Genomic DNA, 20,731 nt, shown 5'->3' with positions numbered 1-20,731 from the left:
CTAGAGGAGGCACTTGACTTTTAAGAATACAAATTGACTGAATGGACTAATTATACTTGTATACATGTAGTTATCATGAAATGACAAAATGACAAATGGAATGAGAAAGTTTAACACCTTAAAACTTGTCCTTAAATGTTTAGACGAAAACGTAATTTTGAATTATTGAACACATTTGCTGCACACTAGAAAACAGACAGGCAGGGAGCATTAAGACAATTAAAAACATTTGCCTTAACATCAGTGAATCTGTATAAACAGGACACCGAGTGGTAACATTCACGGCTGTTCCTTTGTGAAATTAATAACAATGTTTGATTCTGACCTCGAAACGAAACTCGGTATCAATTAACCTCTGACTCGAATTATTGTCCTTCACTATTGTCTGTCTAGTTCAGAACATACAGTGCTCTTGTTAACATTTTGAGTTTGTGACAGTACAGCCATTGTAAATTAGTGTATAAAGGTAGTCTGTTTGTGACAGTACAACAGAATTCAGGATTCTTGAAGAGCTAATGTTCTACTCTCTTGGGTTATTAGAACCCAGTTAGTTTAGCTTATAGGTATCAGTGTTATGTTGTAACAGTGATGCTATTAGTAAATGAAGGGGATGATTAAAATTAAATTAAACTGTCTGTAAGAGTTTTTTTTATTCCAGACCACCAAAGGTACGATCTCCAGGATGAACTAAGACAGGCTTACAGGTTGAGTTCATAAGGAATTCCCTGGACCGTCTCAAATCTGTACTTTAACAGAGCTGCACTCATCTAGACAATTAGGCGTATTCTGCCACATTCCGATCTGTGTTCTGTAGGTGAACTGCCTTTGGAAAGTCAGGTGGTTTGATTCAGAATTCCAAGCCTCTCATCTGCCATTGGAGCCATAATATTTATGTGGTTTGTACAGTTAAGTTTCTGGTGAATGTTAATCTTCAATATGTTGATGATAGTAAATTCTATTATGGCAACCAAAAGGAGGTGGTTAGATTTTCCCTTGTTGAGGTATTTGTATAGTGCAAATATAAAGCACTAATTATGAATAAAGAAATGAGATATTTTTCCTGTTGGTCATATGCCAATTAGTGCCTTAATCAAGTAAGCTAACAGGAGAGCATCTAACACAAATACTAATTCTTGATGGTACTCCAATTATTTTGCCTTAGCACCCTATTGTACAGAACCCATACTAAGTGAGGAGTTCAAAACTAGGGGGAATAGTTCAGTTACTGAATATTTTTATGTCCATATTGTGGATCTTTACTATTATTAACTAGCCCTTGCCTAAAGTCTATAACTAGTTCAATTGTTTTGCTTCTATTCAGCTTAACAGGATTAATACCATTTTACAAAGCATTAGCATGCTTGCATTCATTGCTAAGACCATTGATTACAGAAGTTGGGACATCATGTTGAGATTGTACAGGGCATTGGTGAGGCCACTTTTGCTGTACTGTGTATAGCTCTGGTCACCCTGCTATAGGAAGGATATTATCAAACTGGGGAGGGTTCAGAAAACTATTAACAGTATGTTGTCTGGCCTGGGGAGATTCAGTAATAAAGAGAGGCTGGGACTTTCCTGGAGCGTGGGAGGTTGAGTGGTGATCTTTGACAGGTTGATAAAATCATAAGGGACATAGATAATGTCAGTAGCAAAGGTCTTTTCCTTAGGATGGGAGAGTTTAAAACTAGGGGGCTTGTTCAAATAGCTCTGGGATGAACAATACGCCCATCAGTATGTTCACTAAAGTCCTGTTGAAACAAATAGCAACAATCAGGATTTTGTATTTTTAAGTTGAGAGGAGGGACCTGAGAGGCAACTTTTTACACAGAGGGTGGTTCGTATATGGAATGAACTGCCAGAGGAAGTGGTAGATGCAGGTACAATTACAATATTTACAAGACATTTGGACACATACATGAATATGAAAGGTTTAGAGGATTTGGGCAGACAAATGGGACTAGTTCAATTCGGGAAACCTTGTCGGCATGGACAAGCTGGAGCGAAAGGTCTGTTTCATGTTGCATGACTCTATCACAGCAAAGAAACCTCAATAGTTGCAGTACTGAACAGTCAAGTTAATGGATACAGTAGTCAAGTGTTACCCTCCAATGTTGAGCCAGGAACCTTAAATTGCTTCACTATTACTAGCAATCACAGATGTGTGTTCTTTTGCATCATCATTAGCCACAGGTCAGGTCCTGGAAGACTGGAGGATAGCAAATGTTGTACCCTTATTCAAGGAGGGCTGAAAAGAAAAACCTGAGAATGATACACCAGAACACTTAACATCTGTGGTTGGTAAGTTACTTGAGAAGATTCTGAGGGATAATTATACATGCATTTGGAAAGACATGGTTTGATTAGGAGTAGAGATTGGGATTAGAGTGGTGCTGGAAAAGCACAGCAGGTCAGCCAGCATCCGAGGAGCAGGAAAATCGACTCTTCAGGCAAAAGCCCTTCAACAGGAACAGGATTAGGAGTAGTCAGCTTGGCTCCATGAAGGACTTTTGCCTGAAGCATCGATTTTCCTGTTCCTCGGATGCTGCCTGACCTGCTGTGCCTTTCCAGAGCCACTATAGTGTTGACTTTGGATCTTAATCAGCTGGTGATGTGGGCCAAGAATAGGCAAATAGAGTTTAATATAGATAAGTGAGGTCTTGCATTTTGGAAAGTCAGATTAAGGTAGGAATTTCATGGTGAATGGTAGGGCCTGAAGAAGAGTAATGAAACAGAGGGACCTTGGAGTTCAGGTGCACGGTTGTCTAAATGTGGAGTCACAGGTAGACAGAGCAATAAAGAAGGCTTTTGGCACACTGGACTTCATCAGTCAGGGCACTGAGCATAGAAGTTGAGAAGTTATGTTGCAATTATACAGGACATTGGTGAGGCCGCACTTGGGACTGTTGTGTTCAGTTTTGGTCACCTTGCTATAGGAAGGATATTATCAAACTGGAAAAAGTGCATAAGCAATTTATAAGTATATTGCCAGGACTCAATGGTCTGAGTTATAGGGAGAGGTTGGACAAGCTAGGACTTTTTTTTAGAGCATAGGAGACTGAGAGGGGAGGATCTTATAGAAGTGTATAAGATCATGAGAAGCTTGGACAGGGTGAACGCATTCAGTCTTTTTCCCAGGATTGGGGAATCGAGGACTACAGGACATCAGTATAAGTTTAGAGGGGAAAGAATAAAAGGGAACCAGAGGGCAACTATTTTACACAGAGGGTGGTACGCATATGGAATGAGCTGCCAGCAAAAGTGGCTGAGGCAGGTACATTAACAACACATAAAAGGTATTTGGTCAAATACATGGTTAGGAAAGGATTAGAAGGAATGGGCCAAGCGCAGGGAAATTCGACCATGAGACCATAAGACATAGGAGCAGAAATTAGGCCATTCAACGCATTGAGTCTGCTTTGCTATTCAATCACCCCAATAAGTTTCATGAGCCCATTCTCAAAATTCTCCGCATACCCTTTGATCTCCTTGATACTCAAAAACCTACCTATCTCAGTCTTAAATATACTCAATGACTTGACCTCCACATCCTTCTGTGGCAATGGATTCCATAGATTCACCACTCTCTAGCTGAATAAGTTCCTTCTTATTTCCATTCTAAAAGGTCTTCCCTTTACTGGAAGGCAATGTCCTCGTCTCTCCTACCAATGGAAACACCTTCCCAACATCTACTCTGTCCAGGCCATTTAGTATTCTGTATGTATCATTTAAGATCCCCCCTCATCCTTCTAAACTCCATCAAGTATAAAACCAGAGTCCTCAAATGTTCCTCATATGTTAGGTTTTTCATTTCTGGGAATATTGTCATAAACCTCCTCTGGACTGCTTCAGATCCAGTACATCCTTCCTGAGATATGGGCCCCAAAATTGCACACCATACTCCAAATATGGTCTGACTAGAGCCTTATAGAACGTCAGAAGTACATCCCTGCTTTCATACTCTCGTCCTCTCATATTAAATGCCATCATTGCATTTGCCTTCCTAATTACTGACTCAACCTGCAAATTTATCTTGAGAGAATCATGGACTAGAACTCCCAAGTCTCTTTGCACTTCAGACTTCTGAATTTTCACCTCATTTTGAAAATAGTCCTTGCCTCTATTCTTCCTACTAAAGTGCATGATCTCATACTTTGCCATGTTGTACTCCATCTGCCACTTCTTTGCTCACTCTGCAGGTTACCCACCTCCTCAATGCTACCCATCCCTCTACCTATCTTTGTATCATCTGCACACTTAGCCAGAATGCCCTCATCTCCTTCATCTAGATCGTTAATGTATACAGTGAAAAGTTGTGGTTCCAACACTGACACTTGCAGAGCACCACTTGACATCCTGAGAATGACCCTTTTATCCGTACTCTTTGCTTTATACCAGATAGCCAAGCTTCTATCCATGCTAGCTCCTTGCCTCTGACACTATGGGCCCCTGTCTTACTCAGTAGCCTCCTAAGAGAAAGTGAGAACTGCAGATGCTGGAGATCAGAGTTGAGAGTTTGTTGCTAGAAAAGCACAGCAGGCAGGCAGCATCCAGGGAACAGGAGAATCGACGTTTCAGGCATAAGCCCTTCATCAGGAATGAGGCTTATGGGCTGGGGATGGGGAGGCTGAGAGATAAATGGGAGGTGGTAGGGCTGGGGGGGGGGGGGGGGAAGGTAGCTGGGAAGGTGGCAGGTAGATGAAGGTGGGTGGAGGGAAAGGTGATAAGTCAGAGAGGAGGGTGGAGCGGATAGGTGGGAAGGAAGATGGACAGGTCAGGAAGGTGGTGTCGAGTTGGAGGCTTGCGACTGGGATAACATGAGGGGAGGGGAAATGAGGAAACTGGTGAAATGCACATTGATCCCGTGTGGTTGCAGGGTCCCAAGGCGGAAGATGAGGTATTCTTCATCCAGGTGTCAGGTGGTTAGGGTTTGGCGATGGAGGAGGCCCAGGAACTGCATGTCTTTGGTAGAGTGGGAGGTGGAGCTAAAGTGTTTGGCCACGAGGAGTTGGGGTTGGTTGTTGCAGGTGTCCCAGAAATGTTCTCTGAACAATCCACAAGTTGGCACCCTGTTTCCCCAATGCAGAGGAGACCACATCAGGGACAATGGATACAGTAGATTACATTGGTGGAGGTGCAGGTAAATTTCTGTCAATGTGGAAAAATCCTTTGGGCCTTTGTCAGAGATAAAGCGGTGGTGAGGACGCAGGTTCTGCACCTCTTGTGTTGGCAGGGCAAGGTGCTGGGAGTGGGGTGTGGGCTAGTGGAGGGCATGGATCTGACAAGGGAGTCACAGAGGGAATAGTCTCTCCGAAATGCAGAAAGGGGTGGGGAGGAAAATATACCCCTACTGATGGGTCTGTTTGTAGGTGGCAGAAGTGGTGGAGGATGATGCAATGTATCCAGAGGTTGGTGGGGTAGAAGGTGAGGACTAGGGAGGAGTGGGGTTCAAGAGCAGAGGTGCAGGAAGTGGAGGAAATGTACTGGGGGGCATCATTGACCATGTGAGAGGGGAAATTGCGGTTTTTGAAGAAGGAGGCCATCTGGGGTGTTTTATGGTGGAATTGGTCCTCCTGGGAGCAGATGCGGCAAGGCAGAGGAATTGGGAATAAAGAATGGCATTTTTACAGGAGGCAAGGTGGAGGAAGTGTAGTCCAGGTAGCTGCGGGAGTTGGCAAGTTTGTAGTCGATGTCCATGGTTCATCAGTCGCCGAAGATGGAGATGGAGAGGTCCAGGAAGGGGAGGGAGATGGTCCAGGTGAATTTGAGGTTGGGGTGGAAGATGTTGGTGAATTTGATGAACTGTTCAACCTCCTCGTGGGAGCACAATGTAGTGCTGATACAGTCACCGACGTAATGGAGGAAAAGCTAGAGAATGGTGCCAGTGTGGCTGTGGATGATGGACTGTTCCATGTACCCAATGAAGAAACAGGCATAACTGAGGCCCATGCAGATACCCATGGCTACCCTTTTGGTTTGGAGGAATAGGGAGGTTGGAAGGAGACGTTATTGAGGGGGAGGACCACTTCAGCAGGCGAATGATAGTTTCAGTGGAAGGGTATTGGTTGGGTCGGCATGAGAGGACAAAACAGAGGGCTTGGAGGCCTTCTTCTGGCTGATAGATGTGTACAGGGACTGGATGTCCGTGGTGGAGATAAGGCGTTGGGGGCCAGGGAAACGAAAGTCTTGGAGGTGGTGAAGAGCGTGGGTGGTGTCCAGAACGTAGGTGGGGATTTCCTGGACTAAAGGGACAGAACGGTGTAAATGGTTGCAGAGATGAGATCAGTGGGATAGGAGCAGGCTCAGACAATGGGTCAACCAGGGCAGTCAGGTTTGTGAATCTTAGGTGGGAGGTAGAATCAGGCAGTACAGAGTTCTCGGACTATGAGGTTGGAGATTCCCAGAGGTGATGAGGCTATGGATGGTCTGGGAGATGATGGTTCAGTGATGAGAGATGAGGTCGGAGTAAGGGGGCAGTGGGAGGAGGTGTCTGCGAGTTGGCACCTGGCTTCATCAGTGTAGAGGTCGGTGCACCAAACTACCACTGCGCCCCCTTGTCTGTTGGTTTGATGATGATGTTAGGGTTGGAGCGGAGAGACTGAAGGGCTGCGCATTGCAAGGGTGAGAGGTTGGAGTGGGTAAGGCAGATCGACAGGTTTAGGCGGTCTATTCACAGCAGCAGTTGGAAATGAAGAGATCAAGGTTGGGTAACAGACCAGCACAGGGTGTCCAGATGGATGGGGTGTTGAGTAATCCCATCCACTAATGGCAGGAGGAGGGTCCTCGGAGGCTGGGTGGGGGTCTTGATGGAGGTGGCAGAAGAAATGTTCAAGGTCACAACGTGGGTCAAACTCATTAATCTGGAACGTAATGGGATGAAGGTGAAGCCTTTGCTGAAGACTCCCAGGAGGAGTTTCTCCCAGGGGGACCAATTCCACTAGAGAACATCCCACTTGGCCTCCTTCTTCAAAGACTGAAATTTTCCCCTTCCATGTGGTCAAAGATGCCCTCCAGCGCATCTCCTCCATTTTCCCTGATCCTCACCTTCCATCCCACCAACCTCTGGATACATCGCATCATCCCCCACCACTTAAGTCATAGAGATGTACAGCATGGAAACAGACCCTTCGGTCCAACCCGTCCATGCCAACCAGATATCCCAACCCAATCTGCCAGCACCCAGCCCATATCCCTCCAAACTCTTCCTATTCATATACCCATCCAAATGCCTCTTAAATGTTGCAATTGTACCAGCCTCCACCGCATCCTCTGACAGCTCATTCCATACACTCACCACCCTCTGCGTGTAAATGTTGCCCCTTAGGTCTCTTTTTTATCTTTCCCCTCTCACCCAAAACCTATGCCCTCTAGTTCTGTACTCACCAGGGAAAAGACTTTGTCTACTTATCCTATCCATGCCCCTCTAATTTTGTAAACCTCTATAAGGTCACCCCTCAGCCTCCGACGCTCCAGAGAAAACAGCTCCAAACTGTTCAGCCTCTCCCTGTAGCTCAGATTCCCCAACCCTGGCAACATCCTTTTAAATCTTTTCTGAACCCTTTCAAGTTTCACAACATCTTTCCCATAGGAAGGAGACCAGAATTGCACGCAATATTCCAACAGTGGCCAAACCAATGTCCTGTACAGCCGCAACATGACTTCCCAACTCCTGTACTCAATACTCATACCAATAAAGGAAAGCATCCCAAACGCCTTCTTCATTATTCTATCTACCTGCGACTCCACTTTCAAGGAGCTATGAACCTGCACTCCAAGTTCAGCAACACTCCCTAGGACCTTACCATTAAATGTATAAGTCCTGCTTAGATTTGCTTTCCCAAAATGCAGCAGCTCACATTTATCTGAATTAAATGCCATCTGCCACTTCTTAGCCCATTGGCCCATCTGGTCAAGATCCTGTTGTAATCTGAGGTAACCCTCTTCGCTGCCCACTACACATCCAATTTTGGTGTCATCTGCAAACTTACTAACTGTACCTCTTATGCTCGCATCCAAATCAATAATGTAAATGACAAAAAGTAGAGGGCCCAGCACTGATCCTTGTGGCACTCCACTGGTCACAGGACTCCAGTCTGAAAAACAACCCTCCAACACCATCCTCTGTCTTCTACCTTTGAGCCAGTTCTGTATCCAAATGGCTAGTTCTCCCTGTATTCCATGAGATCTAACCTTGCTAATCAGTCTCCCATGGGGAACCTTGTCGAACGCCTTACTGAAGTCCATATAGATCATTTCTACTGCTCTGCCCTCATCAATTGTCTTGGTTACTTCCTCAAAAAACTCAATCAAGTTTGTGAGGACATGATTTCCCACGCACAAAACCATGTTGACTATCCCAAATCAGTCCTCGCCTTTCCAAATACATGCAAGTATTCAGAAATCTCATCCTTCACCACAATGTTAAACATGAGTTACAGAAAAAAACCGTTTCAAAACAATAAATTTTAATAATTTCAATAAGTAGCCATTAAAAAGTGCCTAGCAGCAGATCTAATTAATAATAGTTCTTTTATTAACCTTTCCAGGTCAGAACCAAAGATAAAGACAAGTCCTGATCGCCAGGGAAGGGACTGGGATTGTGGTCAACCTAAGAAGTTTAACTAACAACTACTTTCATTCATCTCTGGTGGAGTACAATCAAGCTGGGTTTGAAGAATTCACATCGAAGTGGGAGGTTGGAAGCAGGTGCAATTTAGTTTAGGTTTTAGTGCTGCCTGAACTGCTGTGCTCTTCCAGCACCACTAATCCAGAATCTGGTTTCCAGCATCTGCAGTCATTGTTTTTACCTTTAATACTCTACCAGTCTGCTTTGTGAAGAGATTTTTGGGGAGGGAGGAGGAGCAGAAGTGTGGGTCTGTGAACAGCTCAAACACACTCACTGATCCACCCATATGCACCCAACCAAACAAACACACAACAACCCATCCACCTTCATGTACCCATCAACCCTACCAACTTGCCCACATTCATGCATTCACTCACCAATCCACCAACACTCACACGCTCACTCACCAATCCACACATTCACTCGCTCATTCAGAAATTCATCCATACTCTCTCATTTGCTTATCACTCTTTCACTCATCACTCCACCCACATTTTCTCACTGACTCATCAATCATCCACACTTTCACTCACTTAAAAACACTCTGCCCACACTCACTAAGTCACTCACCAATCTACCTGCATTCACTTACCAATTCACCCACAATCATTAACAACAATCACATCAATCCAATAGCACTCACTCCCTCATTTACTCACCAATCCACCTGCACTCACTCATTCACCAATCCACTTGCACTCTCACTCACCAATCTACTCGCACTCACTCCCTCATCAATCTACTTGAACTTACTCACTCGCCAATCCATTTGTACTCTCACTCACCAATCCACTTGCACTCACTCCCTCACTAATTCACCCACACTCATTCCCTCACCAATTCATCCACACTCACTCCTCCACCTGGATTCATCTACTCATCAATCTACCCCCACTCATTCATTCATCAATCGACCAGCAATCACTAACAATGACAATCACATTAATACACCCCAGCATTCACTCACCAATCCACCCGCACTCACTCCTTTACCAATCCACTCGCACTCACTCCCTCACTCATCAATCTATCCATACTCACTCACCAATCAACCTGCAATCACTAACAACAATCACAACAATCCACCAGCACTCACTCTCTCTCTCCCTCACCAATCCATTCACATTCTCTCCTTCACCAATCCACCCGTACTCACTCACTCATCAATCTACCTGTACTCACTCACTCACCAATCCACCCACACTCACTCACTCATCAATCTACCTGAACTCATTTACCAATCCACCCACAATCACTAACAATGACAATCATATCAATTCACTAGCACTCACTCCCCCATTCACTCACCAATTCACCCATACTCACTCATTCATCAATCCACCTGTACTCACTCACTCACCAATCCACCCACACTCACTCACTCACTCATCAACCTACCCCCACTTGATCACTTGCCAAGACACCTGCATCACTCACTCACCTATCCATCTGCAGTCACTCACTCACTGATTCACCCACACTCACTCACTCACATTGGCCTGGGAAGGTCACTGATTAAGGGAAGTTTATGAACTAGTCTCACTGAGGTGCAGTACAGGATGACTGTGAAGGTACCAACTTACATTTGGTCTAACATTCCAACAAGTCCTGGGACATGCTGTTCCTGCAGCCATCACACTCATGATCTCTTGTCTCCCACCAACCCCTCCACAATCTGTCCACGTTTCATTATTTCCCCCTCTTCCTCCAGTCAGCCAAACATCCAATCCCTTGCCAAATAGCCAGCCAGCAACCCAATTCTCATTTCTGTTTACCCCAATTAACTGTCTCAGGCAACATTCTGCAGACTTCCCACCACAGCTCCAGGCCTCCAGCTGAGTTAAACCAAGCATGCTGTATTGCTCACTTCTCTACTAATGACAGTGTTTTTCTCCGGTATTTGCTGTTGAAAGGCTCACTATCAGAAACAAATACAGGAGAAAAATGGCCTCTACTGGAGGAGTAGATTCTTGCATGATCTTCCAGTTACACTAACCATATTTTGAACAATATGCTGGCAGACCACATAGAAGTCATTGGAGGGCTCCATTTCAGCTCACAGGCCACCTTTGGATAAGCCTAATTTACAGGAATCCTAATGGTATTATTTTAATCAGGAAAATAGGGGTAAAGAGCTATTGAAAATTAAAAACTGAATTTACCATTAATATCAGCTTTTTCGAAACGGACCCAGACTATTTTTTCCTTCTCATCCGTTGGAGATGAGCCAGTGTATGCCTGAAAACAAAATAAAATTGATGAAAAGAAAACAAAGATTAACACTATGCATAAAGAGTCATACAGCACAGAAACAGACCCTTCAGTCCAACTCATCCACGCTGACCAGACATCCCCGTCTGACCTAGTCTTACCTGTCAATTTGTTTAAACTAAGGTTGTGGGGGATGGAAACCAAATGAGGAGATTAGTGGACAGTAAGGAGGAAGTAACTAAAGTCTGTAAGGAACAGATAATGAAGTCAGCGTGACTAAGGGGAAGAGTGGGTTTGGAGCAGATGATGAACGCAAAGGGACTGGTGGTCTGAGGTCCATTTATTATAATGTGAAAAGTGTAGTAGATAAGGCAGATGAACTTTGGCCTTGGATTAGTACCTGGGAGTATGATATTACTGCTTTTACTGATACTTGGTAGAAATAAGGGAAAAATTGGAAACTAAATATACCAGGATATATATGTTTCAGGTGGGATAGAGAGAGAGATAAAAGGGTTGGAGGAGTTACATTACTATGTGAGAGAGAATATCACAACTATGCTGAAGGACAGCACTGTGGAGGACTTGAGCAGTGAGGCAATATGGGCAGAGCTCAGAAATTGGAAGACTGCAGTAACAATGTTGGAGCTGGACAACAGGCCTCCCAACATCAAGTGTGAGATAGAGATACAAATATGTGAACAGATTATGGAAAGATGTAGGACTAACAAGGTGGTGGTGATGGGAGATTTTAATTTTCCCAACATTGACAGGGATTCACTTAGTGTTGGAGATTCAGTTGGAGCATAACTTGTAAGGAGCATCCAGGAGGATTTTATAGAGTAATATGTAAATAGCCCAACTCATGATGGAGCCATACTGGACCTGGTGTTGGGAAATGAGCCTGGCTAGATGGCTGAAGGTTCAGTGGGAATTATTTTGGAAATATTGATCACAATTCCGTAAGTTTTCCGTAAGTTCCATGGACAAAGATGAGAGTGGTCCTAAGGGAAGAGTGTTAAACTGGGGGAAGGCCAACTATAGCAAAATTCGGCAGGAGCTGGAGAATGTGGATTGGGAACAGCTGTTTAAGGATAAATCCACATTTGATATGTGGAAAGCTTTTAAAGAGAGATTGATTAGAGTGAGGAACAGACATGTCCCTGTGAAAATGAGGGGTAGAAATAGCAAGATTAGGAAACTGTGATGACAGATGAAATTCTGAGACAAGTTAAGAGGAAAAAGGAACCATACAAAAGGTCTAGGTGACTGAAAACAGAAACTTTGGAAAAATATTGGGTAAGTAGGACCAATCTGAAACGAGGAATTTAAGAGGGCTAAAAGAGGTCATGAAATATCTTTAGCAAGCAGGAAAACTCCAAAGCCTTTTATTCATATATAAGGAGCAAGAGGGTAACTAGAGGAAGGGTTGGCCCACTCAAGGACAAAGGAAGGAAATTATGTGTGACGTCAGAGAAAATGGGTGAGATTCTTAATGAGTACTTTGCATCAATATTCACTAAGGAGAGGGACATGATGGATGCTGAGGTTAGGGACAGATCTTCCATTACTCTAGGTCAAGTCGACATAAGGAGGGAGGAAGTCTTGAGTATTCTAAAAGGCATTAAGGCGGTCAAGTCCTCAGGTCTGGATGGAATCTATCCCAGGTACTGAGGGAAGCAAGAGAGGAAATATGTGGGACCTTAACAGATACCTTTGCAGCATCCTTGAACACGGGTGAGGTCCCGGAGGACTGAAAATTGTTAATGTCCCTTTGTTTAAGAAAGGTAGCAAGGATAATTCAGATTTGAAGGTACCGGAGTTGGATTGGGGTTAAAACTCACACAACGCCAGGTTATAGACCAACATGTTTGTTTGAAAGCACTAGTTTTCGAACTGCTGCTTCTTCATCAGGTGGTTGTGCAGCAAAATCATAAGACACAGAATTTATAGCAACATGACTTCAGTGTCATGGAATGTAACATTAAACAAATTTAGCTTGAGCAGAGCCAAGTTCGGTACTCATGGGGATAGCCTCAACTGGGACCTTAGGTTTATGTCACACTACAGGTGACCTCACTGCACTATATACTCTCTCTCACTCTCACTCATATCCTTGTCCTACATCAATGCTCACAATCATACACAAATCAGTGCAGATGGAGGGACTTAATTTGTCCACCCTGAAGCTGAGAAAATTGTAGCCCAGTGGAATAGATCCATAAGTTGGAGTTAAATAGTCATTCAGGGTCTTAAGCAAAGGCAGAAAAGACGACCATCCCTCGGACTTCTCACCTGAAACTTACTTAGCTAGAGGTAGGAAAATGAGGTAAATTAGTCCCAATGACAACCCTTCTCGTTTTCCAGGACTCCCCCTTCCTTCCTCACTTCCTGCATGCCTCAAAGAATTTACTGAGAGAGAAGCAAAACAGATACTATTTTGGAAGGACAAACTAGTCTTCCACAAGGAAGAGGGCAGAATGGTGGTTCAGTGGTTAGCAATGCTGCCTCACAGTGCCAGGGACCCAGATTTGATTCCAGTCTCGGACGACTGTCTGTGTGGAGCTTGCACATTCTCCCCGTGTCTGCTTGAGTTTCCTCCGGATGCTCTGGCTTCCTCCCACAGTCTAAAGATGTGCAGGTTAGGTGAATTAGCTAAGCTAAATTACCTATAGTGTTCAGGTTTATGTAGGTTAAGTGCAGTAGTCAGGGTAGAATGTCGAGTGGTAGGGGAATGGCTCTGGCTGGGTTCTCTTCAGAGGGTTGGTGTGGACTTTTTGAGCCAAAGGGCCTATTTTCACACTGTAGGGATTCTAAAAACAAAGTAGTGCCACTATGAAGAGCAGAGGGGTTGATTATGTTAACAATCAACCAGAGTGCTTCTATGGGCTAGTTTTCTATTTGAAAGAAAGCGAGTGTAAGAGACAAAATTTCTGGAAATTTAAAGAACCAGGATGTCCTACTGAAATTAAGATCTGCAAGGCTTATGCTGAGTGGAATGGCATTCACAGGACAACAGCTTCAAACTAGTGAACAGGGAAAAGTAAGCATGTTGGAGAGGTGGGTATAACTTTGGACTAATTCCTTTAATACCACATACCTGCCAGAAGTAACCATAACTCTATTAGTTTAAAATAGTGATGGAAAAGGATAGACCAGATCTGAAAGTTAGAGTTCTAAACTGGAGGAAAGCCAATTTTGACAGTATTTGGTAAAAACTTTCAAACGTTGATTGGAGGCGAAATGTTCACAGGTAAAAGGATGGCTAGAAAACAGGGAGTCTTTAAAACTGAGATAACGGGAGTCCAGAGACAGAATGTTCCTGTTAGGATGAAGGGCCAGGCTGGTAGGTGTACGGAATGCTTGATGACTAGAGAAATTGAGGTTCTGGTCAAGAATCAGAAGGAAACATTTGTCAGGTAGAGACAGTAGAAGTCAACTGATTCCTGGAAGAGTATAATGGCAGTAGCAGTATGCTTAAGAGGGAAATCAGGAGAGCAAAAGAAAGACATGAGATAGCTTTGGCAAATAGGGTTAAGGAGAATTCAGAGGGACTCTACAACTATATTAAGGGCAAAAAGGTAACTAGGGAGGAATAGGACCCCTTCAAAATCAGCTAGGCAGCCTAAGTATGGAACTACAGGAGATGAGGAAGAAACTAAACAAGTATTTTGCATCAGTGTTTACTGTAGAAAAGTATATGGAAGATATAGAACATGGAGAAACAAATAGTGACATTTTGAAAAATGTCCATATCGCAGGGGAAGGTGAACCAGATGCACAATGGTGGATAAATCCCCTAGACATAATCAGGTCATAAAATCATAGAATCCCTACAGTGTGAAAACAGGCTATTTGGTCCAACTAGTCCACATCAACCCTCCAAAGAATAAACCACCCAGACCCATTCCCCTACTATTCTACATTTAACCCTGACTAATGTACCTAACCTACACATCCCTGAACACGATGGATAATTTAGCATGGCAAATTCACCCAACCTGCACAACTTTGGATTATGGGAGGCAACCAGAGCACCCAAAGGAAAACCAAGCAGACACAGGGAGAATATGCAAACTCCACACAGACAGTCGCCAGAGGCTAGAATCGAACCCAGGTACCTGGCGCTATTAGGCAGCTGTGCTAACCACAGAGCCATCTGGTACTCTAGAACTCTGTGGAAAGTTAGGGAAGTGATTGCTGGACCCCTTACTGAGATATTTGTATCATCGATAGCCATAAGGGAGGTGCCAGAAGACCAGAGGTTGGCTAACATGGTGCCACTAATTTAAGAAGGTGGTAAGGAAAAGCCAGGAAACTATAAATTGGTGAGCCTGACATCAGTGGTGGGCAAGTTTTTGGAGGAACCCTGAAGGACAGGATTTACATGTATTTGGATAGGCAAGGGCTGATTGGGGACAGTCAAGGTGGTGTAGGAAACCAAGTCTTACTAACTTGATTGAATTTTTTGAAGATGTAACAAAGAAGATTGATGACAGCAGAACGATGGACGTAATCTATGTGGATTTCAGTAAGGCGTTCAATGAGGTTCCTCATGGACTGGTTAGCAAGGTTAAATCACATTGAACATAGGGAGAACTAGCCATCTGGATATAGAAATGGCTCAAAGTAGAAATTAGATTGTGGTGGTGGAGGGTTGCTTTTCAGACTAGAAAACTGTGACCAGTGGTGTGCCACAAGAATCGGTGCTGGGTCCACTGCTTTTCATCATTTCTATAAATGATTTGGATGTGAAAATAGAAGGTACAGTTATTAAGTTTGCAGATGACACCAAAATTGGCGATGTAGTGGACAGCGAAGAAGTTTGCCTCACAGTGCAACAGGATCTTGGTCAGATAGGCCAACGAGCTGAGGAGTGGCACATGGAGTTTAATTTAGATAAAAGTGAGGTGTTACATTTTGTGAAGACAAATCAGGGCAGGACTTATATACTTAATAGAAAGGTCCTGGACAGTGTTGCTGAACAAACAGACATTGAAGTACAGGTTCACAGTTCCTTGAAAGTGAAGTCACAGGTAGATAGGATAGTGCAGAAGGCGTTTGGTAGGCTTTCCTTTATTGGCCGGAGCACTGAGTATACAATTTGGGAGGTCATATTACAGCTGTACAGGGCAATGGTTAGGCCACTGTTGGAATATTCAATGCAATTTTGGTTTCCCTTCTATAGGAAAGGGTTCAGAAAAGATTTACAAGGACGTTGCCACGCTTAAAGGGTTTGAGCTACAGGGAGACATTGAATAGGCTGGGGCTGTTTTCCCTGGAGTGTCAGAGGCTTGGGGGGGGGGGGGGGTGACCTTATAGAGGTTTATAAAATTATGAGGGGCATGGGTAGGGTAAATAAACAAGGTCTTTTCCCTGGGGTAGGGAAGTCCCGAACTAGAAGACATAAGATTAGGATGAGAGGGGAAAGATTTAAAAAGGACCCAAGGGGCAACTTTTTCACACAGAGGATGATGCATGTATGGAATAAGCTGCCAGAGGAAGTGTTGCAGGTTGGCACAATTGCAACATTTAAAAGGCATCTGGATAGGTGTATGAACGAGTTAAACCAAAGGGTCTGTTTCCATGCTGTACATCTGTCTGACTCTATGGCTAAGTAACAAAGAGGACTGATGATGGCAGAGCAGGGGACATGATCTTTATGGACTTCAGTAAGGCATTCATCACATACCGTTAGTAATATTAGATCACACAGAATAGAGGAGGAACTAGCCATTTGGATACAGAACTGGCTCGAAGGGAGAAGACAGAGAGTGGTGGTGGAGGGTTGCTTTACAGTCTAGAGGCCTATGACCGGTGGTATGCTACCAGATTCAGTGCTGGATCCACTGCTTTTCATCATTTATATAAATGATTTAGATGTGAACATCAGAGGTATGGTTAGCAAGTTTGTAGATGACACCAAATGTGGAGGTGTACTGGGCTGAGTGCAACAAGACTTTGATCAGATGGGAAAAAGTGAGGACTGCAGATGCTAGAGATCAGAGCTTAAAATTGTGTTGCTGGAAAAGCGCAGCAGGTCAGGCAGCATCAAAGGAGCAGGAGAATCGGCGTTCTGGGCACAAGCCCTTCTTCAGGATTCCTGAGGAGTGACAGATAGGGTTTAATTTAGATAGAGATGAAACTGAGGTAGAGATGATACTGAGGAAGGCATTTGGTATGCTTGCCTTCAATGGTCAGTGCATTGAGTATAGGAGTTGAGGTGTCATGATGAGGGCATTTGTTAGGCAATTATTGGAATACTGCATGCAATTCTGGTTTACCTGCTATAGGAAGGATGTTGTTAAACTTGAAAGGGTTCAGAAAAGATGTACAAGGCTGTTACCAGATTTGGAGGGTTTAAGCTATACAAAGACACTGAATAAGCTGGGGCTGTTTTCCCTGCAATGTCAAAGGCTGAGGGATGACCTTATAGAGCTTTATAAAACGATGAGGGGCATGGATAGGGTAAATAAACAAGGTATTTTCCCTGAGGTAGGGGAGTCCAGAACTAAGGATTAAGGGGAGAGGGGAAAGATTTAAAACGGACCTAAAAGGCAACTTTTTCACACAGAGGGTGCTGCATGTGTGGAATAAGCTTCCAGAAGAAATGGTTGAGGTTGGTACAATTACAACATTTAAGAGGCATCGGGATGGGCATATGAAAAGGAAGAGTTTTGAGGGATATGGACCAAATACTGGCAAATGGGCTGAATTTATTTTGGATATCTGGTCAGCATGGACGAATTGGACCAAAGGGTCTGTTTCCATGCGGTATGTCTCTATGACTATGATTCTAAGTGCAGTGCACATTGAAAAGGGTTTTAAGACATTTCCTTAGAGAAAGTGAGGACAGCAGGTACTGGAGATCAGAGTTGAGAGTGTGGTGCTGGAAAAACACAGCAGGTCAGACAGCATCCAAGAAGAATCAGCAGGAATCTGATGAAGGGATTATGCCTGAAACGTTGATTCTCCTGCTCCTCGGATGCTGCCTAACCTGCTATGCTTTTCCAGCACCACACTCTCAACTGTGAGACATCTCCCAATTGTGTAAGTTACTAAATATGGCAATTCGGAATGGGCAATATGTGCTGCCCTAGCAAGTGAATCTCACATCCCATGAACAGTTTAAAAAAATGTTGTAAATACACACAGGCGGAATACTTAAAGAAAACTTAATAGACAGTGTTTCCATCATTCTGAGCAGAAGTGTTCCCGCATATTTTCTTGAAACAATTTCTGATGCTGATTCATTTAATTAAGATTTTTCAGCATTTTCTAATTTTACTTCAGATTTACAACATTTGCTGTTTGCTTTTACCTGAGAAATTCTGTTGCACATAGAATACAGCACAGATGGAATACTGTATGTGAAAGAATTTACATAATTATATCACATACCTGTGGGACTACATCTTGCAGAAAGGTGACAACACTCTCCATATATGATTGCTCCCTGTAAATAACAAAAATAATTCACTGAAGAGCTCAAAATTGTCTTAAAAGAATGCAGCCATGGCTGAGAACATTAGAAGATTTTGTTTCAGGATCTAAAGAAACAAAATTCAAATTCTATGCAGTGGGGGTGTCAACTCTGATGGCATAAAATTCAGGAGGTTTCATCATGTGACACTCTGCCTCTGACCACCACACCATCTCTAAATTTTCACCACTAGGTCTTCATAGTGCACCACATCCCCAAACCATGTGGAAAGCAGAAAGATTCCTTACCCATTAGAATGGTTCTTGGCTCAGTCAAAAATCTTTTCTTCCCCCATCTCCAATAGGTTTTTTAACGAATAAACCAAAATATGCAAAGAAAATGATACCCTGCAATGTTGTACCAACACCTTTCTGAAGGCTACTCTTCAAATCTTGAAAACTCCAGGCCTTTATTTAAGGGTTGGCAACCCTAAACTACAGCCAGTAACGCGTTAAGTATATATTTGTTAAATGAGTACTTTCCTGGCGAGTTCATCATTTGTCACAATGATATATTCATCAACTGATTAAATAACTGGGACTTTCACGGACAGAAACAATTCTTAAAAGAGAACCAAAACACTTGACTTTAAATGGCCTTAGGGATAACCTGGCCCACATAGATTGCCAAGTTTCATGAGAATCAGTGTGGAATTGACCAAAGATTGACTCAGCTGGAAGAAAGAATTTCCCCTATGAGCAGAGAAATCAATTCTGACCCCATGGGAAGCGTGAAAAGGTCCTCCTCTCCAATCTGATTTAAACCATTATGAAAGTCTTCACATGTTGGAAACGAAACATCTGCAGTATTTAGAAGCCTGGATGCTATACCCTCCTCAGATGAGAAATATATAAATATCTTTTATTTTAAGGATTTTTTTTTGATGGACCAAGCAAGATGGAATTAAAAATCAGATCTGATGGCAGGCTAAAACAACTGTCTCTTGCAAGAAGAAAAGGACCTGGTTGGCTGATTGAAAGAAGCACCAAAGAATCAAATAGCCTAAAAATAACTACAACATCTGTTATTTCTGACTCTATCAAGAAACTAGCTAACCAACCTTGGTCACAGTTTAAAAACTCATGCCTGAAGGATACCCAAAGGACTCCAACTGTCTATTTGCCTTTAAGTGTGTGTGTGTGTGTGTGTGAGAGAGAAAGAGAGAGAGAGAGAAAGAGAGAGAAAAAGTCAAATAGACATAAAGAGAGGGAACGAGACAGCTCACATGACTGCATTAAAGGTCTATGCCTGTTCTACTAAAGGCATTGATTCTTGCACAATCTCCTTCAAGTGTCATTTCTCAACAAATTTAATCAAGTAATGAAGTTGGTGAGCTGGGGTACATATATTACAGACATGCCAAGTGCTCCCTGCATTTGCCTGTTCACACCGATGCACGTAAACATTCCATCCAAGTAGGTCAGATAAAACGATGGTAGAGAAAAAGCAGCAGCAAAGCTTTTTCTGAACTTTTTCAGATGTCCAGATAAGAATAAAAAACATTTATGGAACTGAAGAACAGACCCCTTCAAAGGAACCAACTGTTCTAATCTGGAAAAGATATATCCAGCCTTATATAAACTGTTACACCCAGAAAATTACCTTCCATCTGAGCAGGAAAAGCTCAGATGGAAGGTAATTAATTAATTCGGGGCTACCTGAACTGTGGGAAATAAATAAAGACTGAAATTGGGCTACATTTACACCATTATACAACAAAAATCAATATCCAGAGACATTAGCTGGACTAATATCTTAGTATTACATCCACTTTGTGGTTGGAAACGTTTAAAATTCTGTGTCTGCAATAGATTCCCATTGGACACAATACACTTAAGAGATTCAGATCCATGAAGTGATTCTGTCTATTTTTGCCACCATTCAACAAAGTTGATTACTGGTACAAGGTTGCATCAACTCCTTCAGGGAGTCCACCTTGCCAGATGAGCCTTCTTTCAGAAATTCTTTCTTATTGTTCCAAGCAAAAAAAATGGCCTACATTTTTCTGACACTTGTAGCACTGCAGGAGGCCACTATCACTAGTGGTCCCTTGCATACAAGGATAACTCTTCCACTCTCAGGGTGAGGACTTAGGTGGCTGTAAAGTCCGATGCAGTTTCCGCAGACTCTATCACACTTGGGGCAAAAGTTGATCATAGATTGACAGTTGGTGTGATAGCACACTCCTTACTCTACTTTCATCTGGCTTCCGCTTTTTCCCAACAGCAGATCTCAAGGTGCTTGATGCCTTTCTGAATGCTCCTCCTCCACTTTGGACTGTCTTTGGCCAGTGATTCACAGGTGTAATGAGAATGCCGAACTTCACCAATGGGGCCATGTGGGAATCCCTGAAATGTTTTCTCTGTCCACCTCAGGCTCGCCTGCTGTTTCAGAGTTGGGAGTACAACGCCTGC

General features: G+C 43.3%; 1 protein-coding gene across 2 annotated transcripts in view; it reads right to left on the bottom strand.

Annotated features, from left to right (window-relative positions):
* bcas3 (BCAS3 microtubule associated cell migration factor) overlaps positions 1-20,731 on the bottom strand; it is a 1,146,863-nt gene that overhangs the window by 1,103,041 nt on the left and 23,091 nt on the right. For both annotated transcript variants that reach the window (XM_060847956.1, XM_060847957.1), the window contains exons 3-4: positions 18,236-18,290; positions 10,786-10,861 (exon numbers count right to left, since the gene is read on the bottom strand). In XM_060847956.1, coding sequence (XP_060703939.1) covers positions 10,786-10,861; positions 18,236-18,290 — 131 coding nt within the window. The remainder of the gene's footprint in view (positions 1-10,785; positions 10,862-18,235; positions 18,291-20,731) is intronic.

This window comes from Hemiscyllium ocellatum, chromosome 31 (assembly GCF_020745735.1).
Source record: "Hemiscyllium ocellatum isolate sHemOce1 chromosome 31, sHemOce1.pat.X.cur, whole genome shotgun sequence".
Classification (NCBI taxonomy): Eukaryota; Metazoa; Chordata; class Chondrichthyes; order Orectolobiformes; family Hemiscylliidae; genus Hemiscyllium; species Hemiscyllium ocellatum.
This window is presented reverse-complemented; position numbering and strand designations above follow the sequence as displayed.